General features: G+C 44.2%; 1 protein-coding gene across 2 annotated transcripts in view; it reads right to left on the bottom strand.

The window, feature by feature from the left end:
* Nucleotides 1-27,863, bottom strand: part of nr1h3 (nuclear receptor subfamily 1, group H, member 3) — a 78,326-nt gene that overhangs the window by 28,953 nt on the left and 21,510 nt on the right. Inside the window, exons 3-7 of one of the 2 annotated variants that reach the window (XM_059953948.1) lie at nucleotides 25,813-25,902; nucleotides 21,410-21,571; nucleotides 18,432-18,701; nucleotides 16,475-16,683; nucleotides 4,575-4,754 (exon numbers count right to left, since the gene is read on the bottom strand). In XM_059953948.1, the coding sequence (XP_059809931.1) occupies nucleotides 4,575-4,754; nucleotides 16,475-16,683; nucleotides 18,432-18,701; nucleotides 21,410-21,571; nucleotides 25,813-25,852 (861 nt within the window). In that variant the 5' untranslated portion in view covers nucleotides 25,853-25,902. The remainder of the gene's footprint in view (nucleotides 1-4,574; nucleotides 4,755-16,474; nucleotides 16,684-18,431; nucleotides 18,702-21,409; nucleotides 21,572-25,812; nucleotides 25,903-27,863) is intronic. The other variant, XM_059953949.1, reaches the window with a different exon arrangement.

Genomic DNA, 27,863 nt, shown 5'->3' with positions numbered 1-27,863 from the left:
GAATGGGGAATGGATAAGAGAGAAGGGGAGGAGGGAGATGCTATCAGAAGTCAATGTTCATGCCATCAGGTTGGAGGCTACGAAGTCCAAATACAAGTTGTCGCTCCTCCAGCCTGAGAGTGGCCACATGTGGCAGAAAAGGAGGCCATCGGAATAGGGATCAGGAAATCCTGCACGCTGCGGTGTAATTCCTCCAGCGTTTTGTGTGCGTTGGTCTGGATTTCCAGTATCTGCAGAATGCTTTGTGCTTTAATCCCGTGCCCTTGTGTTTTAGCAGCCCTTCGCTAGGGAAAAAGACGATGTGTTGCCATCTTGTCTCTGCCCCTCATGATCTTACACACCTTGGGGAGCAACTTCAGAGCTTAACCTTGGCATCTTCAGGTGCAGCCGTCAACAGTAGGGTGGGTAAATTCGGTGATGTGTAGGCACAGATATTCCGGGAGGGCTTATAGGGATAGGAAAATAGAATTGTACAGTACAAATGTGCCTTTGACCCACTTTATCCATGCTGAATCACGATGCCTATCTACACTAATCCCATTGCCTACATCCATCCACTCCTTTCAAAACTAGGTACCCATCCAGATGCCTTTCAAATTTTACACAGAACAGTACAGCACAGGAACAGGCCCTCTGGCCCACAATGTTTTGCCAAGCCTATTAAATTTGTAATCAAATGGCCAACCAAACTAATCCCTTCTGCCCACACAATGTCCATATCCTTCCCTTTTCTTCACATTTATGTGTCTATTTCTTAAATATCCCTAATTTATCTGCCTCTGCCAACCACCCCAGGCAGCACAATCCACCATATATCACCTACCGTGTAAAATACTTGCCACTCACATCTCCTTTGAAGTTGCCCTCTCTTACTTTAAATGCATGTCTTCTGGTATTAGACATTTCATCCCTGAGAAATAGATAGTGTCTGTCTACTCTGTCTGTGCCTCTTATAATCTTATAAACCTCTATCACATCCTCCCTGAGCCTGCCGCTCCAAAAAAAAATAAGTTTGTCCAAATTCTTGTTATAGCATATGCCTTCTAATCCAGGTAAACCTCTTCTGCATCCTCTCCAAAGCCTTGAGATCCTCCCTATAATAGGGCAAGTATGCACTACTGCAGGTGCGGCCTCACTAGAGTTTATTGTAAAACTCATTGCTGTAATTGTACCTGCCTCTACCACCTCCTCTTGCAGCTCATTCCTGCTAATCCATGCTCTGGGTAGAAAAACTTACCCTTCAGTTCTTCTTTAACTTTTTCCTCTCTTACCTTAAACCTGTGCCCTCCAGACCACCCTGCCCTAAGAAAAATGGCTCTATCCTGCAAATGTGTAAATCAATTTTATAATCCCTTATCTTCCCTGTCCTGATCCAATCTCTCTTTATAAACAGTTGTCCAGTCCAGGCAATGCCCTGATGAATCTCATCTGCACTTGTCATTACCACATCCTTTCTATAGTGTGGTTAGCAGCACTGTACACAATACTCCAAGTGTGATCCAGCTAACATCTTGTACAACTGAAAGATTAATATCCCATATCTTATACTCAATATCTTCCTTGGCCTTCTTCACTAGCCTGACCACCTGTATCTTCATTTTCAGGAAACTACAGACTTGCGTCCCGAGGTCTCTCTCTGTTTGTCAATGCTTCTAAGGTCCTTGTTATTTCCTCACAATATCTGACCAGAATTTAACTTCCTAAAGTGCGTGACCTCACACTTGCCTGGATTAAGTTCCATCTGTGACCACTCCACCCGACCTTCCAGCTGATCTCTATCCCGCTGTGTCCTTGCTATCTTTGCTATCCACAACCAACTTTCATGTCATCTACAAACTTGTGCATCAGACCCCCACAATTTCATCCATCATCAGTGACCCCCACTGTCCAGGCCATGCTCTCTTCTCACTACTACCACAACTGTGCAGGAGGTACAGGAGCCTTAGATTCCCCTGGATCGACTAGGTTCAGGAATAGTTATCACCCTACAACCGTCAGGCTCCTGAGCCAGTGTGGATAACTTCACTCACCACAAATGTGAACTGATTCTACAACCTACAGACTCACTTCCAAGGACTCTTTTACAATTCATTTTCTCAGGTTTTTCGTCTGCACGATTTGATTTCTTTTGCATATTGGTTGTTTGTCAGTCTTTGTTTATGTATCGATTTCTGTAATTTCTTGTGCTTTTTTTTACTTTCATGTAAATGCCTGCAAGAAAATGAATCTCAAGATAACAGATACATACTTTGATAATAATTTTTAATTTAACTTTGACATGTACAGATATTAGAAACAGCAAAAGTCCTAGCACTACTCGTACACTACTAGTTAAAGCCTTCCATTCCGAAAAACACCCACCTATCAGTATCTTCTGTCTCCTGTCAGATATCCAACTCGCCTTGGATCCCTTGTGCCTTAACCTTCTGGTCTAGCCCACCTTACGGGACCGGGTCAGAACCCTTACAGAAGTCCATCTAAAGAATGGACCTGAGTGTAGTCCACTCCACGTGGACCACTGGGTGAAGAATGAGAAATTAAAGGAGCCATCTGTGGTCAACCATATCCAAGATGATGATGAGAAAGAATGAAATCCTTTTACTCCAACTCTTTGAATGTCGTGAGCAACTCTTATAGAAAGCAGAGACAGAAACTATACAAGAAAAAATTGGGAAGCACCCACTCATGCTCAGTGGCTTCGGGACATCATGTCCAGTCTATACCTTGAGAAGATCCATTATTCAACTCTCCATTCGGACATAAAGTTCCAAAAGGTGTGGGGACCCTTTCTTGAATATTTTTAGAATTCCCAGCCAAACTAAAGGTTCATCCCTTCTTCTTTTCCTCTGCACATAACTCCCTGACTTTCAGCATTCTCCAGTAAAATTCCAAAAACTCAGACGTGTAAACATACAACAGTTTATGTTAGGAAAATACACCTTTTCTATACCAATGCAGTTCTGTGGGGATAAAGGTTCTGTTTAACCCTTTTTGCTAATGCAATGATGGCTTGGAGATGGGAATTGGGAGGGGTAGGTCGGGGCAGGGAGGCAACCAAAGCATGATTGTACTGTGGGTGCATCTCTTACATAGATGTGAATTGTACATTTGTCATGTACTGCACAAACCTCCTTTGTACTATGCTTTTTTTGATTTAAAAAAGTAAAAATATTGCTGAGAAAAAAAAATTGGGAAGATCAAAGACTTGATGAGTACGTGGGAGGAATAAAAGAAAGACTCATCACAAAATCTGAATCCACATTTCTATAATTCACCAGCCTATTTATAGATTTGAGTCATCCCTCAATCTTTCCTGGTTTACTGCCTTTTATTCCATGCTGAACCTCAGTTTAAAAGAAATCCAAGTTATTAAAGACTCATTTCTCCTCTGAGAGATGATACCCAATTCACATTTTAAATCTGCCCTATTTTATTCAGATATGAGAACAAGTGCTTTCTTTCAAGCCAGATTATTATTGATTGATTCTGGGACTGCACAATCAACAGAGATCCGAGGAGAACCCGAACAGTTTGAAAGTCAATTAACATTAAAAATTAGTAATTAAATTACTGCTATTCTTTTCTTCACTTGTGGTAACTTTCTCTGATCAAATTGCCAACCAAGGAATTTCACAATGTGATTTTTATACCTGCAACATTGGGAGATTTGTTTTGGGATGCTCTATCTTTGAAACCTGGTACCTTGGACAGACCTCTTGTACAATGAATGTAAATTCTCGATCTCTAAACCTGCTTCGTTGTGGCCCTTGCACCTTATTGTCTACCTGAAATGTACTTTCTCTTTACCTGTAACTTAATATTCTGCTGCTATTGTGCTTTTTTTTGTACCATCTTAGTGGAGTTGTGAACAGAATGGTTGGAATAGATAGCAAAGCTTTTTAGTCTATCCTGCTACACATGACAATAATAAATGAATTACTGAGCATACTGGCAGATATTCATAAACCTTTACCTCAAACTCATATAATTGTGAAATTTCTACAGGTGGAGAGAGCATTCTGCATCACCACCTCTAAGGAGGTTCCAAAGCACAGGATCATAAGAGACTGCAGAGGGTTATAGATCAGCCAGATCCATCACTGCAACACTGCAAGTCTCTCTACCGTCAAGGACGTCTTCAAAAGACGGTGGCTCCATTATCAAGAACCCTCACCACCTCGGACATGCCTTCTTCTCACTACTACCATCAGAGAGGAGGTACAGGAGCCTGAAGACCCAACCTCAACATTTCAGGAACAGCTTCTTCCCCTCTGCCATCAGACTTTTCAACAGACAACGAACCCATGAACACTACCTCACCATCTTTGCGCTTCATTTATCTTTTTTTAAGAAGTATACATATATTATTTTGTATAATTATTTTCTGCAATGCGCTGGTTTGCTGCCACAAAACAACAAATGTCATGACATATGCCAGTGTCAATAAACCTGATTCCGAGAACGTCAAGAACAAACTGGCTAGCCCCATCCCGATGGATCAATTTGAAGTACCAGTCTTCACTATTATACAATAGGTAGCCTTATACAACAGAAAAGCTTTTGTTCTGGCTCACCTCAATTGTGGACGCCTTCAGTAGTGCAATCTGGTCCTCCCGTGAGAGGTCAAGGAAGCCCGGGATCTGTTTGGCAAAGTCAACGATCTCCTGGACTGAAATGATGGCCAGCTCCGTGAAGTGTGCGAAGCGTTGCTGCCGGGTTTCCCGGTTATGGGGGTCGTTGCTCTGTGGCCAAGGCTGGGGAGGGAGACAAGGCTGAATGAAATGCTGCTTGTATTCAGTAATAACCCTCGACATTCACAGAACATAGAACAGGACAGCACAGCACAGGAACAGGCCCTTCGGCCCACAACGTCTGCGCTGACCAAGATGCCAAATTATACTAAATCTCTTCTGAATGCACTTGATTCATATACCACCTCTCATTCCCTGCCTATCCATGTGGCTGTCTATCTAACACCTCTAAAATGCAACTACTCAGTTCTTTTCCACCACCATCCCTGGCAGCCCATTTCAGGTACCCACCACTTTCTAAGAAACAATCTTGCTCTGCACATCTCCTTTGTACTTTTCCCTCTCTCTCTTTAATTGCATGCCCTCTAGAACTTAAGATTTATACCTTAGGGGTAAGATTCCTTTCCTTGCGGGCAGATTTTCTAGAGCTGTTCGGGAAGGTTTAAGCTAATTTGGCAGGGTAATGGGAACCGGCGTGTTAGTGCTGAGGCTGGGGTACAAAGAGAGGGAGTGTCTAGTGAGACTGCTAACTAGGGCCGGCTGATGGCTGCAGTCAAAGGGATGAGCTTCAATGCAAGGGGACCAAAATCGAAAAAGACAGAAGCCGCTACACTTGAATGCACACAGTATACAGAATAAGATACGGCAGATGAACTCGTAGTACTGTTGCAGATAGGCATGTATGATGCTGTGGGCATTAACTCAATCATGGCTGAAATAAGATTACAGCTGGGAGTTTAATGTCCAAGAAAAAAACAACAGGCAGGTAAGCAGGATAGGTAAAAAAAAAATCTGTTGGTAAAAAATCAAATCCTTAGAAAGACCCTGATGGGAGTCAGGGTTCCTAAAGGTAGCAAAGATGTGGTCTACAAATTACAACAGCACAAAGGACAATATTACAATAGTCATTGTGATTTCAACATGTCGACAGATTGGGAAAATCAGGTTGGTGGTGGATCCAAGAGGGGAATTTTGTTGAATGCCTATTTTGTTGTGCAATGAACTGTAACTTATTAGGGAGCTTAAGGTACAGGAGCAAACACGAGGAAATCTGCAGATGCTGGAAATTCAAACAACACACTCAAAGCATTTTTTGTATGTTGTTAAGGTACAGGAGCCCTTCGGAAACAGTGACCATATGATTTTCGTCCACCATCAACTCTGCTCTCAAACCCATCTCTCCCATTTCCCGCACATCTGCCCTCACCCCATCCACCCGCCACCCCACTCGGGATAGGGTTCCCCTTGTCCTTATCTACCACCCCACCAGCCTCCAGGTCCAACATATAATTCTCCGTAACTTCCGCCACTTCCAACGGGATCCCACTACCAAACACATTTTTCCCTCCCCCCCTCTTTCTGCTTTTTGCAGGGATCGCTCCCTACACGACTCCCTTGTCCACTCGTCCCCCCCATCCCTTCCCACCGATCTCCCTCCTGGCACTTATCCTTGTAAACGGAACAAGTACTACACCTGCCCTTACACTTCCTCCCTCACCACCATTCAGGGCCCCAGACAGTCCTTCCTGATGAGGCGACACTTCACCTGTGAGTCGGCTGGTGTGGTATACTGCGTCTGGTGCTCCCGGTGTGGCCTTTTATATATTGGTGAGACCCGACGCAGACTGGGAAACCGTTTCACTGAACACCTACGCTCGGTCCGCCAGAAAAAGCAGGATCTCCCAGTGGCCACACATTTTAATTCCACGTCCCATTCCCATTCTGATATGTCTATCCATGGCCTCCTCTTTTGTCAAAATGAATCCAAACTCAGGTTGGAGGAACACCTTATATACCGGCTGGGTAGCCTCCAACCCGATGGCATGAACATTGACTTCTCTAACTTCCGTTAATGTCCCTCCTCCCCTTCTTACCCCATCCCTGACATATTTAGTTGTTTGCCTGTTCTCCATCTCCCTCTGGTGCTCCCCCCCCCCTTTCTTTCTCCTGAGGCCTCCCATCCCATGATCCTTTCCTTTCTCCAGCTCCGTATCACTTTCGCCAATCACCTTTCCAGCTCTTAGCTTCATCCCACCCCCTCCGGTCTTCTCCTATCATTTCGCATTTCCCCCTCCCCCAACTACTTTCAACTCTCTTACTATCTTTTCTTTCCGTTAGTCCTGATGAAGGGTCTCGGCCCGAGACGTCGACATCGCTTCTCCCTATAGGTGCTGCCTGACCTGCTGTGTTCTATCAGCATTTTGTGTGTGTTACCATATGATAGAATTCACTTTGCAATTTGAGAAGGATAAATTGTAGTCAGATATATCAGTATTACAATGGGGTACAGAGGCATGAGAGAGAAGCTGGCCAAGACTGAATGGAAGGGAACACTAGCAGAGCAGCAATGGCTGGAGTTTCTAGGAGTATTTCAGAAGGTGCTGGATATATCCCAAAGAAGTAGTATTTTAAAGGCAGGATGATGCACCCATGGCTGATAACAGAAGTCAAAGCCAATAAAAACCAAAGGGAGTCAACATAATAGAGCAAAAATTAATAGGAAGCTTTTAAAAAACAACAGAAGGCAACTATAAAAGTCACAAAGAAGGAAAAGATGGAATACAAAGGTAAGTTACCCATAATAGATATCAGACTGCTGGAAATTTATGCTGAAGAGATAGTAATGGGGGCAAAGAAAGGCAAATGAACTTAATAACTTTGCATCAGTCTTCACTGTAGAAGATACTAGCTGTATGCTGGAAGTTCGAGAATGTCAGGAGGCGGAAGTGAGTGAAGTTGCAATTACTAGAGAAGATGCTTGGGAAACTGAAAGGTCTGAAGGTAGATAAATCACCTGGACCAGATGGACTACACCTCAGGGTTCTGAAAGGGGTGGCTGAAGAGATTGTAGAGGCATTAGTAATGACCTTTCAAAGACCAATGGATTCTGAGGAATGGAAAATTGCAAATGTCGCTCTACTCTTCAAGAAGGGAGAGAGGCAGAAGAAAGGAAACTATAGGCCAGTCAGTGTGACCTCAGTGATTGGGAAGATGTTGGAGTCAAATGTTAAGGATGAGGTCTCAGGGTACTTGGAGGCACATGATAAAGTCAGCATAGCTTCCTTAAGGGAAAATCTTGCCTGACAAATTATTGGAATTATTTGAAGAAATAACAAGCAGGATAGACAAATGATAATTGGTGGATGTTGCATTCTTGTATTTTCAACAAGGTGCCACACATGAGGCTGCTTAACAAGAACCTGTTTGATAAGAGCTCATGATATTGCAGGAAAGATACTCGCATGAATAGAGCATTGGCTGATTGGCAAGAGGCAAAGAGTGGGAACGAAGGTTCTGGTTGACTGCCAGTGACTGGTGGTTGGGACTGCTTCTTTTTATGTTATATGCCAATGATTTGGATGACAGAATCGATGGCTTTCTGGCTGTTTGCCACGAAGATAGATAAAGGGGCAGGTAATTTTGAGGAAGCAGAGAACCTGCAGAAGGACTTGAGACAGGTTAAGTGAATGGACAAAGAAGCGGCAGATGCAATACAATGTCGAGAAGTGTATGATCATGTACTTTGTAGAAGAAATAAAAGCACAGACTATTCTCCAAATGGAGGAAAAAAAATCAAAAATCTGAGGTGCAAAGGGACTTGGGAGTCCTCATTCAGCAAGCCCCAAAGGTTAATTTGCAAGTTGGTGAGGAAGGCAAATGCAATGTTAGCATTCAATTCGAGAGGACTAGAATATAAAAGCAAGGATGTAATGTTGGAGGCCTCACTTAATTGTGAGCAGTTTTGTGCTCCTGATCTCAGAAGGGATGTGCTGACATTAGAGGATGTTCACAAAAATGATTCTGGGATTGAAAGGCTTGTCATATGAAGAGCGTCTGACGGCTCTGGAATTAAGAATAAAGCGGGGGGGTGGGGATCTCATTGAAACCTATTGAATGTTGAAAGGCCTCGATAGAGTGGATGTGGAGTGTATGTTTTCTCTGGTGGCAGAGTCTAAGACCAGAGGACACAGTCTCAGAATAGAGGGTAGTCCATTTAGAATGGAGATGAGGAGAAATTTCTTGAGCCAGAGAGTGGTGAATCTGTGGATTTTGTTGCCACTGGCGGTTGTGGAGGAAACAAATCAGCCATGATAAAATAGTGCAGCGGACTCAATGGGCCAAATTCTGTTCCTATATCTTATGGTCTTCTGATTCTGACTGTCTACCCTACCTGAGTCCCTCAATTGTATAAAGCTTAAGATCCAGTTTATAATTTTAAGACTCAGCCAGCTCCATCCTTCCTACATTTTCAAGAGCGGTGTCTCAAGAAAGTGGCATTTATCACTAAGGACTCACGCAATCCAGGACATGCTCTCTTCTCGTTACTACCTTTAGGGAGGAGGTAGAGAAGCCCTATACACACAGCAATTCAGAAACAGCTTCTTCTGTTATCTGATTTCTGAATAATCCAGTAATACATATTCCTTACTTTTGCAATATTTATGTTATAGCAATTTTATATCTTTGCACAGTACCGCTGCCTCAAATGAATAAATTTCACATCATCTGAGTTAATAAATCTGACTCTGAAATTCTTTAAGTCCCCCCTCAACCTTTGAACCTCCAGATACGACCACACAAGTTTGTCTAGCATCCCTTTGTTCTGTCTGCCACAAAAGGCAGGATTTTTCAGTACCCAAACATTTCAATTTGACGTCTCACTCTGACATGACAGTTCATGGCCTCCTCTACTGCCATAATGAGGACGTAAGAAATAGGAACAGGAGCAGGCCATCAGGTCTGTCAAACCTGCTCCACCATTCAATAAAATGACGGCTGATCTGACCACGGTCTCATCTCCACTTACCTGCCTTTTCCCCATAGCCCTCAATTCCCCTACTTTGCAAAAATCTATCCAACCTTGACTTAAAAATATTTTTACTGAGGTAGCCACCACTGCTTCGTAGTCCGGTTGGAGGAACAACACCTCATATTCCGTCTGGGTAGCTTTTAACTTGATGGCATAAAACCACAAGACATAGGAGCAGAATTAGGCCATTCAGCCCATCTAGTCTTCTCCACCATTCAATCATATTTGATTTACTTTCCCTCTCAATTCTCCCAGTCTTACCTTCTCTCCGTAACCTTTGGTGTCCTTACTAATCAAGTTCTTATCAATCTCCAAGTTAAATATACCCAATGACTTAGCCTCCACAGTTGTCTGTGGCAATGAATTCCATAGCTTCACAGATCTTGGCTGAAGAAATTCCTTCTCGCCTCCGTTCTAAATGGTCATCCTTCTATTCTGAGGCTGTGCCCTCTGGTCCTAGACCCCCCCTACTATTGGAAACATCCTCTGCACATCCACTCTATCTCGGCCTGTCAATAGTCGACAGGTTTCAGTGAGATCCTCCCTCCTCCTTCTAAATTCCAGCAAGTACATGCCCAGAGCCATCAAACACTCCACACCCATTAACCCTTTCATTCCTGGGATCATTCTCATGAACAACCCCCACACCCTCTCCAACACCAGCACATCTTTTCTTCAAAATGGGGCTGAAAACTCAGAATCGGGAAAAGGTTTAATATCACTGGCATATGTCGTGAAATTTATCGGGAGTCCTTAAAGATGGATGCCGCCTTTTGAAGATGTCCTCGATGCTGGGGAGGCTACTGCCCACGAGGGAGCTGTCTAAGTTTACATTTTTCTGCAGCTTTTTCCTATCCTGTGCAGTGGCCTCTCCATACCAGGTGGTGATGCAACCAGTTAGAATGCTTTCTGCAGAACATCTGGAGAAATTTGTGAATATCTTTGGAGACATACCAAGTCGCCTCTAACTCCTAATATAGCATGTCATGCCTTCTCACTAATCACAATACTCCAAATGTATTCTAACCAGCACCTTATAAAGCCTCAGCATTACATCCTTGAAATAAACACTAACGTTGTGTTTGACTTCCTTACTATAAACCGCTTCTTTCTTGAAGATGCTAAGAATCGCAACAAAGATTTAAAGACTAGCTTTATTTGTCACATTCAGCGAAATGCATCATTTTCCATCAAATCAAATCAACAAGGATTGTGCTGGGCACCCTGTAATCACACCAAATGAACCCATTTGGCCCACTTGGTCTCTGCTAGCTCCCAGGGAACAACTAAATTAACCCCATTCCTTATTTTCTCATTTCCTCTATTCTCTCACACAAACACCTTTCAACTCCTCTAATTCTTTTACCCATTTACCTAAACCAAAATTTTTTTGTAGTCGATTATCTTAAATCACATCTCTGGAAAGGGGGAGGAAACTGAGACATATAGAGGAAGCCCACAGCATCACAGGGAGAACACGTGAACTCCATAAGGGCAGCACCAAAGGTCACAACCAGACGAGTCCTCGGATCTGTTGGACAGATCACTGTCTCCTACAGCCCTTTCCTGATAGGAGAGGGACTCAATGACATCGAAAGAGGGGCTGACCTGGGGTGGCACAGTACTGCAGTGGTTAATGTAATGCCAATACAGCATCAGTGGTCCAGGTTCAATTCCCAACGCTGTCTGTAAGGAGATTGTACATTCTCCCCATGGCCGCGTGGGTTTCCTCCAAGTGTTCCGGCTTCCACCCACATTCCAAACACACATGGATTAATAGGTGAATGGGACAGAAGGGCCTGCATCTCTAAACGAAACATCAACAGGATTCGTGCCAATAAAGGGCATCGACAGAGGGAGTGCGTAGCCAGAAGTCAGGAATCGAGAGACAAGACACTAAAACAAAGCCGACTCCAGCGGGTGCCAAAGATCGCCCTGCAATATCTCAAAGCAAAACTCTGAATAATCGATGCAGCACAGCAAAAAGGGCTGAGTCAAGGTCCGTGGCTAAACTCACACTTTTCCGTAAAGTAAGGGATAAGACATAGGAGCAAAATTAGGCCATTCAGCCCATTAAGTCTGCTCTGCCATTCGATCAGGGTTGATTTCAAATTCCTCTCAACCCCTTCTTTCCGCCTTCTCCCACTAACCTTTGACATACTTACTAATCAAGAAACTATCAACCTTCACTTTAAATATACCCAATGACTTGACCCCCACAGACGTCTCTGGCAATGAGTTCCACAGATTCACCACCACTAGATAAAGAAATTCCTCCTTATCTTTGCTTTAAAGGGACATCCTCATATTCTGAGGCAATCCCCTCTGGTCTTAGACTCCCTCACTATTGGAAACATCCTCCCCAGATCCACTCTGTCTTGGCCTTAAATACATCCATCTCCTTATATATTATATATATATCTCCTTACACGGTTTACATCTCCCAAAGCCTCTCCGTGTCCTCCTTGCAACCTACAAGGTCATCTGGTTGAACCATCAGCAAATATATGAAATTGTAATGAAATACCAGGATGCTGCCGGGATTAGAGAGCATGTCTCATGAAGACAGATTGAGTGAGTTTGGGCTTTTCTCTTTGGAATGAAGGTGGGTGAGAGGTGACTAGATGATGAGAGGCATAGATAGATAGATACCAGCTCTATCTGGTATGGAGGGGTCGCTGCACAGAGGGATGTAAACTCAGTCAGTTGCACCGTGGGCACCAGCCTCTCCACCATAGAGGAAATCTTGGAAAGGCAATGCTTCAAGAAGGCAGCATCCATCTTGAAGGGACCTCACCATCTGGGAAATGTCCTTTTCTCATTAGTACTATCAGAGAGGAGGTACAGGAGCCTGAAGACACACACTCAACAATTCCATACACTAAACAACTTCTTCCCCTCCACCATCAGATTTCCAAACGGACAACAAACCAACCCATGAGCATTGCATGTATTTTTTGCTCTCTCTTTGCATTAATTTAATTTTTAAAAAATATCTCTTATAGTTTATGGTATAGTTTACATATTGCACTGTAATGCTGTCACAGAACAGCAAATTGTTGGTGATAATACACCTGACTGTGACTGACTGTGATTCTGCAATTCACTGCCAGAAATGGCAATGAGAAATGGAAAAAACTATTGAAGAATAGTCACCTTGTGATGCAGTTTTCAAAAAGGCAGGTACTTAGAGTCAGAGCACTACTGCACAGGAACAGGCCCTTCAGCCCATCTAGTTCATGCCAAACTAATATTCTGCCTAGCCCCTAAAGTAGAAACTGTATCACAGTGACAGGAACCGAGGAACAGGAATGACTGAGTTGCTCTCATAGAGAGCTGGCCATGACACTTTACATACAGCAATTGCCACTGTCTGTGAAGAGTTTGTACATTCTCCCCCTGACGGCAAGGGGTTTCTCCAAGTATGTTGGTTTCCTCCCCCATTCCAAAGACAAAGAGGGTAAGGTTAGTGAGTTGTGGGCATGCCATCTCGGACACCGGCACACCGCCCACGGCACATCCTCACATTGTGCTGGCTGATGACGCAAACGAGGCATTTTGCTGTATGTTTCAATGTTCATGTGACAAAAACGCTGATCTTTCTGCTTCCAGGCTACAATAAGTAGGAAATCTGAATGGATTCTCTCCCCTGCGCTCCCCAGCATCAGGCACAGTCATAGACCAGCTGCTTCTCAACATATCGTGCACTGCTCCGCATTACTAAGGGTGGTGTTGGGGAAGGAATAGTGCTAGCTAATAACTAATAAATAGGGATGTGGATCGTGCTAATGTGGTAACAGGGATCCACAGACAAAAATAGAGATATGGAATACAGCAGCAACAAAGTCCAAGTTTCAGAAACTTCTCTGATTATGTTTAGCACCTATAGTTGTAAAAGAAAATTGGATTTACTGTTAGACCTGTGGATGATAGTTTTATTCTGTAATCAGCACCCAATTTGTTACTCAATTAAGCCTTCCTATCGCCACCATTTGCACGGGGGGGGGGGGGGGAAGGTGGAGATACGTCTCTGCCAAAGAGGTGCAAGGCGCTCCTTCCGTCTGTTAACCTGTAGGTCACCCTTGGGCAAGGTGTAGCACCTGCTTAGCCTCCCCGACCAGTCACTTGAAGGCATGGGAGCAGGTGGTGGATGGTGGTATGAGCAGCCGGTAGATATCACCTGAGCACTGACGCCAGGTAGACAACCTCGACAAAGTATTGATAATGGCTGGAGTCACCTGTCTTGTAAAGATACTGCCCAGAAGAAGTTAATATCAAATCCTTCTCTAGAAAAACATGCCAAGGACAACCATGGTCATCGAAAGACCATGATCACCTTCGTCATAGGCCACGGCACATTAATGAAAAAACAAATAGCCACCATTCTGTTATAACAGTATAGCTTTACTGGCAATCTCATTAACCGAGGATGCAAATCTGTACCAAATTTATGATCAGGTTTAACTGGTTTCACACCAGTTTTTAATAAATCACCTGGTATTTCGAAAACCAACTCCATGTGAACTTTCAGTTTGCTCCTACAGCGGGTATTCTTCATCAACTTGCATCTAACTACAGCAGCTTTATTAAAACTGAATGATGAAAGTGTGTTTAATGCTGACGCTGTGTAAGCAATGACTTTTGGGTGGATGTGCATTATCAAAGCTTCAATAACAACTGGTGATCACATTAACCAATGCATTTTTATGGCATCATAAAATAATCAAGTAGCTCATTCCCATGGGAAGTGCTTTGCCTGGTGAGATGCAAACTGACTTCCAATCTGTATTGGTTTATCTCAGTTGGGACGGGGAACTGAGCTCCGGGAATCCTGGTCTTGGGAGGAGCTTTTCCATGCTCTCTGATTAAAGAGTCATCATCATTATGATGTAGGCGATCACAGTACCATGTGTTACGCCTGCAGCCCCCTCCTTTTTGAGAATCGCAGGATCGCTATTGATTTGGGTCAGGAGACCCAGGAAATGAGAGAGAGACGTTCGGAATGTCTTGACCCCCCCCCCCCCCCAGCGATATAAAGCTACGGGAAACGGCCATTGTCTCTTGGAGACTGAATTGTATACTACAATATTGTGCTACGTGGAAGCCCTCAGGCAAAGTGGGCTGTTTGGTGGAGGGATTGCATCCTCCCAACCTGATTGACATCTGATACCCTGTGAGTCAGGATTAAAGAGGGTCTGTGGGAACAGCCCCTCAGACGCACCAGAAGAAACGCTAGCGATCCCGTAATAGCAGAAGCCGGTGGGGAGACCACGTGCATTCAGTTCCATTTGCCCTGGAACCGGTGTCCTTTACCACGGAAGAACGGCTTTTAGCTAACAACGGGGAAACCAACTCCCAATGAGTCTCGAAGGATTGACATCATAAAAGGACTGGGCAAGTTTTAACCTGTCTTTCTCTCAAACCAAAACGCTGCAGCTTGAACGAACTAACAGTGACTTTTATATTTCCATCGGACAATACGTTATCCCCTAGGCAATGCTATTTCTTATTGATTATTATTATACCCGCGCTTTTAGATTTAGTATTGACGACATATATTATCTGTATGTTTGCACTGATATTATTTTGTGTATTTTTATCAATAAATACGGTTAAAATAGTACCAATAGACTTCAACGGACCTCTCTATGTTTGCTGGTAAGTGACCCAGTTACGGGGTTTGTAACACATGACTGTCCTTGGAAAATTTGCGCAAGTTGTTTGCTATTAATTTCTTCTGGGCAGTGTCTTTCCAAGACAGATAAACCCAGCCATTATCAATATTCTTCAGAGATTGCCTGCCTATTGTCAGTGGTCACACAACCAGGACTTGTGATGTGCACCAGCTCCTCATACGACCATCCACCACCTGCTCCCATGGCTTCAGGTGACCCTGATCGGGGGCTAAGCAGATGTAAGACTCATGGATCAAGTTTTGGAAAATGGAGTTAGGCTGGATGGCTGCTTTTTGCCTAGCAGAGACACAATGGATCAAATAGCCTCCATCTGCACCATAAATGCTCAATGAAATAATTCAAGTTCTTAAATTCACAAGAATCTACAGATCTTCAAGGAGCGATGCCTCAAAAAGGCAGCATCTGTCACTGACTACCCCCATCACCCGGGACATGCTCTCATCTCACTGCTGATAGAGGGAGGTGATACAGGAGCCTGAAGGCGCACACTCAATGGTTCAGGGACAGCTTCTTCCCCTCTGCCGTTAGATTTCTGAATGGACAGTGAATCCTCACTAATTTTTCTTTGTTTCTAACTATAGTTTACCGTTTGTATTGCAATGTACTGCTGCCACATAACAACAAATTTCGCGACACATGCTGGTGATATTAAAGCTGACTCTGATTAAATAGCACAAGCATTCTTTACATGAATGTCTCCGTCACCAAGCATTAGGTCAGGACGGCAGCATAGCAATTAGCGTGTTGCTTTATAGGAGCAGCAATCACCAGCTGGGGTTCAATTCCTGCCACTGTCTGTAAAGAGCTCGCAAGTTCTCCCTGTGACCACATGGAATTCCTCGGGGTGCTCCGGTTCCACCCCCCCCCCATCCCAAAGACGAGTGTGTTTGGGTTAGTAAATTAGGGCATGCTACATTGGTACCAGAACCATGGTGATACTTGTGGGCTTCCCCAGGCACAAACTCGAACGGTGTTTGTCATTGAAGCTTCAAAGTACATGTGATAAATAAAACTAATCATCTCTCTCTCATGCAACCCAACTGGAGGGCAGTAAATGTCCAGCAATGCACTGACCAACCAGCCCAGATCCCGCATTCACACTGAAGCAACCTCAAGCCACAAACAAGATGATGGAGAAAGTCAGCAGGTCGGGCAGCATTTCACTGCATGTTCCGATGTTCGCGTGACAAAGGTAGCCTAATCTACTCCAGACTCACCGTGACTTTGGGCTGGTCACTGAACGACCGCTTGTTACACTGCTGCTGGGCGGCCACCAGCTGCTGAATCATCGCCTCCTGCTCCGGCGTTAGCCGTACCACGTCCACGCTCACGGGCGAGTCCTCCGCTGCCGCCAGCACCGCCTGCGCCAGGTCCTCCTCCCGCTTCTTCTGCTTCTTGCTGCGGATCTGCTCTTCCGACAGGACGCCTGCGGGCAGTGACAAGCACGATCAGAGACTCTGGGAGAGTCGGAACACACGAGGCCACGTTCTGCCGAAATAGCAAGGACGTGACAGATGGACCGTTGTGTGGATAAGCGCGAAGCCACCACTTTGGCACACGATGGTGAGATCAGGTAGTGTTGGTGTTCAATGGGACTAACAACATGGAACAGTACAGTGCAGGAGCAGGCCCTTCGGCCCATCTTATCCATGCTGAACATGATTCCAAATAGATCACAATTCCAATAGGCACATGGATGATAGTAAAAAGGATGGTTATGTAGGAGGGAAGGGTTAGATTGATCATAGTTTAAAGGTCAGCACGAGATCATAGGCTGAAGGGCTGTACCACACTGTAATGTTCTATGTCCTAAACTAAATCTTTTCTGCCTTTACATGGTCCATATCCTTCCACTCCTTGAACATTCAACTTCAGTATTAACTGCTTCCACCACCACTCTGTGTAAAACAAAACTAGCGCCACATGCATCTCTTACCAACCCCCCTCACCTCGAATGCATGCCCTCGAGCATCTGATATTTCTACCATGGGAGAAAGATACTGTCTGTCCATTTTATCTCCGCCTCTCATAATTTTATAAGCTTCTACCAGGTCTCCCGAGACTCAAGCACTCCAGAGAAAAGAATTCAAGCTTGTCCAACCTGTCGGTGTAGTTCAGAATCCAGGCAGCAGTCTGGCAAAAACTCTTCTGAGTCTCTCCAGGCTCTGCCTGTTTCCCATACTAGTTTGTACACACCATAAGATTATAGACACAGAATTTGGTCATTTGGCTCTTTGAGTCTGTTCTGCCATTCGATCACACTTACTTACTATCTGTTATGCTGCTAGTGTCTGGGGCAGCAACGAAGGTCCTCCACCTCTGTCTGTACAGAAGGATTCTTCTTGGCTGTTTCCATAACAATTGTTTTTTGACCACTCAGGGTTGTTAACCCTGAGCTGAACCCTCAGACCTGGAGGACTGTGGACTACTCTAGTCTGGCCTTTACCCTTTGACATATTTGGCATAGATGACCCTACCAAGAGCCAAAGCACAAGGCCCTGACTCCAGCCAACATAACTCTCTGGGTCATTGAGGAACGCAAGCCTCCAAACCCGACAACAAGGTTGCAGTCTCTTAGAGGGCAATTCAATCAAGGCTGATTTATTATCCCTCTCAACCCCATTCTCCTGCCTTCTCTCCAGAACTGTTGATGACCTGACTAAAGAAGAACTTGTCAACTTCCACTTTGAATATACTCAATGACTTGGCTCCCCTAGCCATTTGTGAAAATGAATTCCATAGATTCATCGCTGACTGGCTAAAGAAATTCTTCCTCAGCTCTGTTCTGAAGAGATATCCTTCTATTCTGAGGCTGTGTCCTCTGATCCTGGACTTTCCCATTATTGGAAACATCCTTTCCATGTCCACTCTATTTAGGTCTTTCAAAGTTTGACTGGTTTCAACGAAATCCCCCCTAATTCCTCAGATCATTCTCGTGAACCTCCTCTGGGCCCTCTCCAATGCCAGTGCATCCTTTCTTTGATATGGGGCCCAAAACTGCTCGCAATCCTCCAAGTGTGTCTGAACAATGCCTTATAAAGCCTCAACATTACATCCTTGCTTTTATATTTTGGTCCTCTGGAAATGAATGTTAACTTTGCATTTGCCTTCCAATGGGTTATACCCGCCTCCCCAACCACCTCTCCCCCCAAAGATCGCCTGAAGCCTGCTTACAGTGTTCCCTCATTCCAGCCTCCCGGCATTTCCGTAGCCGGCATTCCTGGCACTTCCTGCGCATGTACATGTCCATCTCGCACTTGCCGCTGCTTTTGCAGGTGTACTGCGCGTTCTTGATGACACTGCGGCGAAAGAAGCCCTTGCAGCCCTCGCAGCTCAGCACGTTGTAGTGGAATCCCGACGCCTTGTCCCCACAGACGCTGCACACCTCGTTGCCCAGCATCTTCGGGGCTGGGCCCTTCTTGCGCTTTATCATGGGCTCATCCCCTGAAAGGCATGAATGCTGGCAGTTACACAGCTGCCAAGCAGGCGAGAGCTGCAGGCACACACAAAAAAAGCAATGCACCACGGTAGCATAGTGGTTAGCACAATGTTTTTTCAGTGTTGGTGATACCACTGTCTGTAAGGAGTTGGTACTTTTTCCCTGTGACCACTCTGGTTTCCTCCCACATTCAAAAAGATGTAACGGTTAGGGTGATTAACTTGTTGCCATGTTATGTTGGTGCCAGAAATAAGGTGACTCTTGTAGGCTGCCCCCATCCCACCCTCTGACCGTGTTGGTCGTCGATGCAAATGACGCATTACACTGTATGCTTTGATGTACATGTGACAAATAAAGATAATCTTTAAAGTTCAAGCACCGGATGATGCACTTAAGACAAGTCAACAATCCTGTCCTAATGAAATACCAATGTTTAACTCTTTTCTTGATTAAACCAGACTGAGTCAGAAATATCGTCACTTTGATCTCAGATCTGGAGCTTAGAAATGGAGATTGCACACAGTCTCTTTCCTGGGAAAAGAGAAGCGACAGCTAGGGGCCATAGGCTTAATCAGTGGCGGGGGGGGGGGGGGGGGGGGGAGATTTGAAAGGGAGCTGAGGGACAACATTTTCACTCAGAGGGTAGTGAGTATATGGAATAAGCTGCCAGAGGAAGTGGTTGAGGCAGTTGCGATAGTATCACTTAAGAAGCAGTTGAATCGTGGATAGAAAAGGTTTGGAGGGATACAAGCAAAATGGGACCAGCTTAGATGGGTGTCCTGGTTGGCAGGAACAAGTTGGGCCAAATAGCCTCCTTCCATGCTCTATGATTCTCTGACTTTAATTGCATTGTGTAAGCACCTTGAGCAGAGGACCAAGTGGTTCAAGATGGCTCATTGTCTTGAAGCTGCAAGGAAGGTTATCATTGTACCTGTACCTCACTGTACATAGCAATAAATCTGACTTGATGGATGCCAAAAGATGAGTATTCCAGCAAATTTCCCATCCAATTAATGAATACCATCATCCCCTCAAAACTAATCAACAAGCTCCAAGACCTTGGTTGGCCTCAATACATCCTTGTGCAATTGGATCCTCAATTTACTCACTTGCAGATCAAAACCAGTTTGGGTTGGCACCAATGATTTCCATCAGCACAGGTGTATCGCAAGGCTGTGTGCTCAGCCACCTGCTCTACTCACTAGAAATTTATGACTGCATGCCTAAGCACCGCCCCAATGCCATTTTCAAGTTTGCTGATGACATCACCATTGTAGACCAAGTCAAAGGTGGTGACAAATCAGCATATAGGAGGCAGACTGAAAATCTGGCTGAGTGGTGTCTTAACAATCACCTCTTACACAACATCAGCAAGACCAAGAACTGATTATTGACTTCAGGAGAGGAAACCCTAATCTGAGGAAAGACATTCTTGCCATAGAGGGAGAACAAAGAAGGTTCACCAGATTGATTCCTGGAATGGCAGGGCTTTCATATGAAGAAAGACTGGATCGACTAGGCTTACACTCGCTGGAATTTAGAAGATTGAGGGGGGATCTTATTGAAACGTATAAAATTCTGAAGGGATTGGACAGGCTAGATGCAGGAAGATTGTTTCCGATGTTGGGGAAGTCCAGAACGAGGGGTCACAGTTTAAGGATAATGGGGAAGTCTTTTAGGACCGAGATGAGGAAAAACTTCTTCACACAGAGAGTGGTGAATCTGTGGAATTCTCTGCCACAGGAAACAGTTGAGGCCAGTTCATTGGCTATATTTAAGAGGGAGTTAGATATGGCCCTTGTGGCTCAAGGGATCGGGGGTATGGAGAGAAAACAGGTACAGGGTTCTGAGTTGGATGATCAGCCATGATCATACTGAATGGCGGTGCAGGCTCAAAGGGCCAAATGGCCTACTCCTGCACCTAATTTCTATGTTTCTATGAGCCAGTCCTCATCAGAGGATCAGAGGTGGTGAGGGTCGGCAACTTTAAATTCCTCGGTGTTATTATTTCAGACAACCTGTTCTACGCCCAGCATGTAAGAGCAATTATGAAGAAAGCATGGCAGCACTTCTACTTCCTTATGAGCTTGTGATGATTCGGCACTACATCTAAAACTTTGGCAAACTTATATAGATGTATAGTGGAGCGTACTTTGACTGGCTGCATCACAGTCTGGTATGAAAATACCAGTGCCCTTGAATGAAAAATCCTACCAAAAATACTGGATATGGCCCAGTCCATCATGGGTAAAGCCCTCCCCACCCCTGAGCACATCTACAAGACAAGTCCCAGGAAAGCAGCATCCATCATCAGGGACCCGCACCACCCACAACATGTTCTCTTCTTGCTGCTGCTATGAATAAAAAGGTAAAGAGCCTCAGGATTCATATCACCAGGCTCTGGAACAGTTATTACTCCTGATCCAGCAGGCTTTTGACCCAAAGGGGATAACTTCACTTGCCCCCACAACCTTTCAAGGACTCTTCAACTGATGTTCTTGGTATTTATTGCTTATTTATTTATTATTATCTCTTTCTTTTTGTGTTTGCACTGTTTGCTGTCTTTTGCACTCTGATTGAATACCAACGTGGTCTTTCATTGATCCTGTTATAGTTTTTATACTATTTTGGATTTAATGAGCAGTTTGGTCAAAAATGAAATTTTTCAAAAGAAAATTTGAAATAACAATCTATTTAAAAGAATATTACATACCACCGATATAAACTAGGCACTCAGATTCAGAGGAGAATGAACCATTGTAGTCGTTGGTGGCTGGGTCACGAACCTCCTCCGTCTCATACTCCTGCTTCACCTCATACTGTGCGCAGTCTATACTCTCCTCCGGCATAGACTCCGTCGCCTCTTTGTCATCTTCTGAAGAGGACGTGGGATGGGATGAATGGAAAATAAAATCGAAATTGACCAGCATCAGTGAAGCCTGACAGCTGTATGGCTAACTGAGAGAAAAATCTCAAAACTAGGTTTATTATCACTGACATATAGTCGGCCCTCCTTATCCGCGGGGGATTGGTTCCCAGACCCACCCGCGGATACCAAAAATCACGGATGCTCAAGTCCCTTACTTAACCTGTCTCAATGCGGTGGTCTTTAGGACCCAGCGAAACACTGGATCTTATTTAACATGTATTGGAGCGTAGAAGGTTGAGGGGGGATTTGATCAAGGTATTTAAAATTTTGAGAGGGATAGACAGAGTTGACGTGAATAGACTGTTTCCATTGAGAGTAGGGGAGATTCAAATGAGAGGACATGATTTGAGAGTTGGGGGCAAAAGTTTAAGGGAAACACGAGGGGGTATTTCTTTACTCAGAGAATGATAGCTGTGTGGAATGAGCTTCCTGTAGAAGTAGTAGAGGCCAGTTCAGTTGTGTCATTTAAGGTAAAATTGGATAGGTATATGGACAGGAAAGGAGTGGAGGGTTATGGGCTGAGTGCGGGTAGGTGGGACTAGGTGAGATTAAGAGTTTGGCACGGACTAGGAGGGCCGAGATGGCCTGTTTCCGTGCTATGATTGTTATATGGTTATATATGGTTATATGGTATTAGTGCGGTGAACCTTAGGACCTGGCGCAGCTCTGAATCCGCAGTGTTTCTGCTCAGGAAAATGATCACAATCATGATTGAAAATAAGGTGGAAGTAATAAAGCAATTGGGAAGAGATGAAATGCCATCGGTCATTGGAAAAGCGTTAGGCTACAGTCGGTCAACGATCGGAACAATTTTAATGGAGCATTTGAAAGGCCCTGATGAAAGCTACAATTATTAATAAGCAACGCAGTGGTTTAATTATTGAAATACATATGTTTCTTAAGTGTTTTATATGCATAGAAAGGTAAAAGATATACTATATACTAAGACAAACATTTTACTAACTGAGGCTACATAATACCAGATGTACCTGTTCCAACTTCAAATCCAACTTAAAGACAGACTCAGGAATGGAACTCATTCATAACCCAGGGACTGCCTGTACTTTTAAGTCATTTCTAGATTACTTATAATACCTAATACAATGTAAATGCTATGTGAACAGTTGTTATACTGTATTGTTTAGGGAATAATGACAAGAAAATATAGTCTGTACACGCTCAAACAACGAGTGCTGGAGAGAGAACTTCCGAGTTTTCCTGATCCGCGGTTGGTTGAATCCGCGCATGCGGAATCCATGGATAAGGAGGGCCGACTGTATGTCATGAAATCTGTTATTTTGTGGTGGTGCAGTGCAATTTTCTTTAATGTATCAAGGAGAAAATTTTGTTGCAGTATGTAAACAAAGCATCGAGGAAGGGAGCATTACTGGACTTTTTATCATGAAATGTAGCTAATCAAGTGAGGAAGTGCCAATAGGGAAGCATTTTGGAGATAGTGATCATAACTCATAACATGATGCCTAAGTGGTCATCGTGAAACAGGACAAGTATGGACAAGTATTTAAGCTCTTAAATTGGGGCAAGACCAATTTTATAAAGGGAGGAACTGGCAAAGAGGGATTGGGAATATCTACTTTTCAGTAAGTCTGCTTCTGTGGAGTGTGGTAGAACAGAGGCATCTGGGAATACAGATCCATAATTCCTTGAAAGTGGCGTCACAGGTAGACAGGGTCATAAGGAGAGGTTTTGGGACATTGGCCTTCATAAATCCAAGCACTGAGTACAGAAGATGGTATGTTATCTTGAAGTTGTTTAAGGCATTGGGAAAGCCAAATTTGGAATTTTTTATGCCGTTCTGGTCATCTACCTACATAAGAATGAAATGCAGAGAAAATTTACAAGGATGTTACCAAGACTTGAAGGCCTGAGTTATGGGGAAAGGTTGACTACGTTAGCACTTTATTCACTGAACGAAGGAGAATGAGGGGATATTTTGTAGAGGTTTACAAAATTATGAGGAGTAGAGAATGGATAAAGGAAAGAAGGATTTTTCCACCGAGGTTGGGTGAGACGAGAACTAGAGGTCGTAGGTTAAGAGCGAAAGGCAAAATATTTAAGGGGAGCTTCAGAGGATGGTGAGAGTGTGAAACCAGCTGCCAGCAGAACTGCTGGATGTGGGTTCGACTGAAACAATTAAGAGAAGTTGGGATAGATTATGTAGATGGGAGGGCTATGGTTCAAGTGCAGGTCAATGGGACAATTCAGCAGAGACTACATAGGCCAAAGGGCTGGCTTCTATGCTGTAATGCTCTACGACTCCTGTCTGCGCCATGGGAAGCAGACAACAGGGGTCAGGAGAAGTAACAAGGGTTCAGGGTCGACATGTTCTGGTGAAGATAAAGCCCTGGGGCAACAATTACAGGAAACCATGGATTCGACGTCGAGGTTTGAATAAAGAGGAAAAAGGAAGCACATAACAGGTATAGGGAACTAATTCTGCCGGAGGCACGTCAAGAGCATAAAACTCCCTGGGAGGCACTTAAAACGGAAATTCAGGAGGCTAATGGGTCATTTAAAATGACAAGCAGACAGGATTAAGATAATTCTGAAGTGTTCTCCAAGTATGAGGGCAAAAGAATAACCATGGAGTATTAGAACACATAGGGGCAACAGAGCCAGAAGGTGTAGTTGCCGTTCTAACTAAATACTTCTCATATGAAGGATCCCCAGTCACCTTGCACACCCTACCACCGGACCCTGACACTGACCTGTCGAGGACTCTGCAGTGGCTGCCCTTGCATCAGCCTCCCCAGGTTAAACAAAGTAACACACACAAGGATTCTCCATGAAGAGAATGCACCTAACATCCCCAATTATGTGGATCCCGGATCGGCCTGTACAGCCACCAACAAACAACCCTTTGGAGAATATGATACTTGACTTGAAAGGAAGTAATGCAGTGATCACTCATCAGTATTTGCAAAAGAAAGACTCGGTAGTCAGGAAATTCAGTGAAACTGCTTGGTGCACGCTTCCAGAAATAAACTGGAGCATAATCAATGTCTTATTGGGCTTAATGGTAGATAACGGTAGATGAGATTTCTCCCAGGTAACTGCAGGAGACGAGGGAAGAGTTTGCTGGGGCTCTAGCTAAGATTTCGCAGCCTTTGCTGGACACGAATGACGTCCCAGATGGCTGGAGGACAGCTAGCGGAGTCTCCCTTTACAAGAGAGGGGCAGCACAGCAGCATCGCAGTTAACAGAACGCTACTACAGCGCCAGCGACCTGGGTTCAATTCCCGTCCCCGTCTATAAGGAGTTTGCACGTTCTCCGTGGGTCTCCTCCGGGCGCCTCACATTCCAAAGATCTACGGGTGAAGAGTTTAATTAGTCACATGGGTGTAACTGGGCGGCACAGCCATTATTAGGCTAGAAGGGCTTGTCTCTAAATAAACATGTGAGGTATTTAAAATTATGAGTAGTAATAAATAGGCAGCTTACAAGAAATTCTCCCCCATATCAGAGGTAGATAAAATTGGACAACATAGGTCATGGCAAAGGGAAAGTGTTCAGAGGGGATCTGAAGGTCACCTTCTTCAACCAGAGGGTGAGTACCTGAAACTCACTGCCTGGAACAGTGGTCAAGGCTGGGGTCACCAACAGTACTGAATTATCTAAATGAACCCTTGAACCTCTTACGCATGGGTTGCTGTTGATCAAATGCTGGCCGATGAAGTTAGTATGGAAGGGTGCCCATTGGCAGGCATGAACAAGTTGGGTTGAATGGCCTGTTTTCACACTGTATGACTCCATGAAAGCATAGAGAGGCATCATGATTAGCACAAATGGCCTGTTCTGTGCTGTGTGATTCTAGAATTTAACCTCCTGAAAAGCAGATGTAAAAGATTCCCCTGTAACTTTAATAATCTCTCGTCTAACCCTCCATTTTTCTTTCATCTATGTTCCTAAGGCTCTTAAACGTCCCTAATGTATCTGCAACTACCACTATCCCTGACAGCGTGGTCAACGCTCTGTAAAAAATAAACAACTTCACTTTCTGAAATGCAGATGTAAAAAATTCCCCTGTAACTTTCAAAGAGGAACTGGATCTAATTCAGAGGAGAAATAATGAGAGGGATTAATGGAAGAGTTCTCAAAGAGCCGCCACAGACCCAGTGGGCTGAATATCCTCTTTCTATGCTCTTGGATCTTATAAATGAGCCTACCATGGCCAGCATCCAAGCCATTCACAGCCGAGAAGGACATCTTCCATCACGTGCACCACTGCATTGTGTAAATACAAACCAAGGCGGAAACTGGGAAAGAAAACAAAGTAATCAATAGTTAGTCTGACCGTAAATTCTACACTTAAAGCCTTTTCTGGAAACGACCAGCTTCTAGTTTTATTTTGCACTACTTATTTAATATAAATTTTACATACTATATATCACCATTTAGGTGGCGGGGTGCTCCTTGCTGGTGCACATTACAATCCTGGTTATCTGACCACTGACACCAGGCAAACAGTCTCTGAAGATTATTGATAATGGCTGGGGTCACCCATCTTGTAAAGACACTGCCCAGAAGAAGGCAATGGTAAACCAGTTCTGTAGAAAAATTTTGCCAAGAACAATCATGGTCATAGAAAGACCATGATCGCCTACATCATGCAACATGGTACATAACGAACAAATGATACTATATATATATATATATATATATATATATATATTTCTTATGGTAATTTATAATTTTTTAATGCATTGCAATGTACCGCTGCCACAAAGCAACAAATTTCGCCACATTATGCCAGTAATGATATACCTGATTCCGACTCTAATGGATGCAGATATTGGAAAACCAGTTTATTTTTCTCACATGTGCTGAGGAACAGTGAAAAGCTTTGTTTTGTATGCCGTCCAGAGAGATTATATTGTTACAACAATGTTTTGAGGGAGCACAAGGCAAAATAACAACAGAATGCAGAATTAAGTGTTCCAGTTACAGAGAAAGTGCTGTGCGGGTAAACAGTAAGGTGAAAAATCAAGCGGAAGTCAAGGGCAAGTGGACATTAAGGTGATGTCTAGCTGTGACACTTTAATCCACATTCTTTGTTGATGCTCTCCGCACATTGTGGCACGTCGGGTAGCAACCTTGCCACTTCTTTAGCATTTGCCTGACTTTTATGAGGCCGAGTTGCTGGCTTGATGCTCGATCCAGCACAGGTGGAAAACGTGCAAGGAGCTGGGCGGATTTGAAGCCAGGACCGCTTGCCTTGAAGACCAGCTGGCATTCCGCACTCTGTTACTGTCTTATTGCTATTGGTTTATTATTGTCACATGTACAAAGCTTGTCTTGCATATTGCTCACACAGGTCAGATCAGTGAATATGGAGCCAGAACAAAGTAAAACAATAACAATGCAGAATAAAGTGTAAAATCTACCGAAAAAGTGCAGTGCAAGATCATAATGAGATAGATTGTGAAGCCAAGAGTCCACCCTATTGTATAACAGAACCATTCAAGAGTCTGATAATAGTGGGATAAAACTGTCTTTGAGCCTGGTGGGACGTGCTTTCAGGCTTTTGTATCTTCTGTCTGATGGGAAAGGGGGCAAGAGAGGATGTTCGGGGTGGGTGGGGTCTTTGATTATTTTGGCTGCTTAATGAGGCAGCGAGAAGTTTAGACAGAATCCACAGAGTGGAGACAGGTCTCTGGTACGCACTGAGCTGCGTCCACAACTCTCCCCATTTTCTTGCAGTTTTGGGCTGAGCAGTTGCTGTACTAAGCCCTGATGTATGCAGACAGAATGCTCTCAATGGTACTTCGATAAAAATTGGTGAGATATGGGAAACAGTCCTAGATTCAGGCCCTTGACACCATAAGACATAGGAGAGATTTGGGCCATTTGGCCTATTGAGTTTTGTCCACCACTTAATCATGGCTGATTTATTATCCCTCGTTCTCCTACCTTTTCTCCATAACCTTTGGTGGTCTTACTAATCAAGAACCTATCAGCCTCAGCTTTAAACATAGTCATTGACTTGGCCAGTGAGAAGGTGACGTTGAACTGCTGTTGTCTGCGAAGGTTCTCCTAGTACAGTTGGGTTGGGTTGGGTATTCCAGGATTCAGACCCAGCAGTGATAAAAGGGATGAACATGTAACATCCAGACAGGGTAGAGTGGAAAGGTGGTAACTGCTGCTGCCCTTGTGATGGGATTGAGAGGGACTGTTCAGTCACGTGTGGGCCTTGTGTGGATGATCCGCACTGCAGCCA

Source organism: Hypanus sabinus, chromosome 29 (genome assembly GCF_030144855.1).
Source record: "Hypanus sabinus isolate sHypSab1 chromosome 29, sHypSab1.hap1, whole genome shotgun sequence".
In the NCBI taxonomy this organism is placed as follows: Eukaryota; Metazoa; Chordata; class Chondrichthyes; order Myliobatiformes; family Dasyatidae; genus Hypanus; species Hypanus sabinus.
The sequence above is the reverse complement of the archived record's forward strand: the minus strand, read 5'-3'. Positions and strand labels throughout refer to the sequence as shown.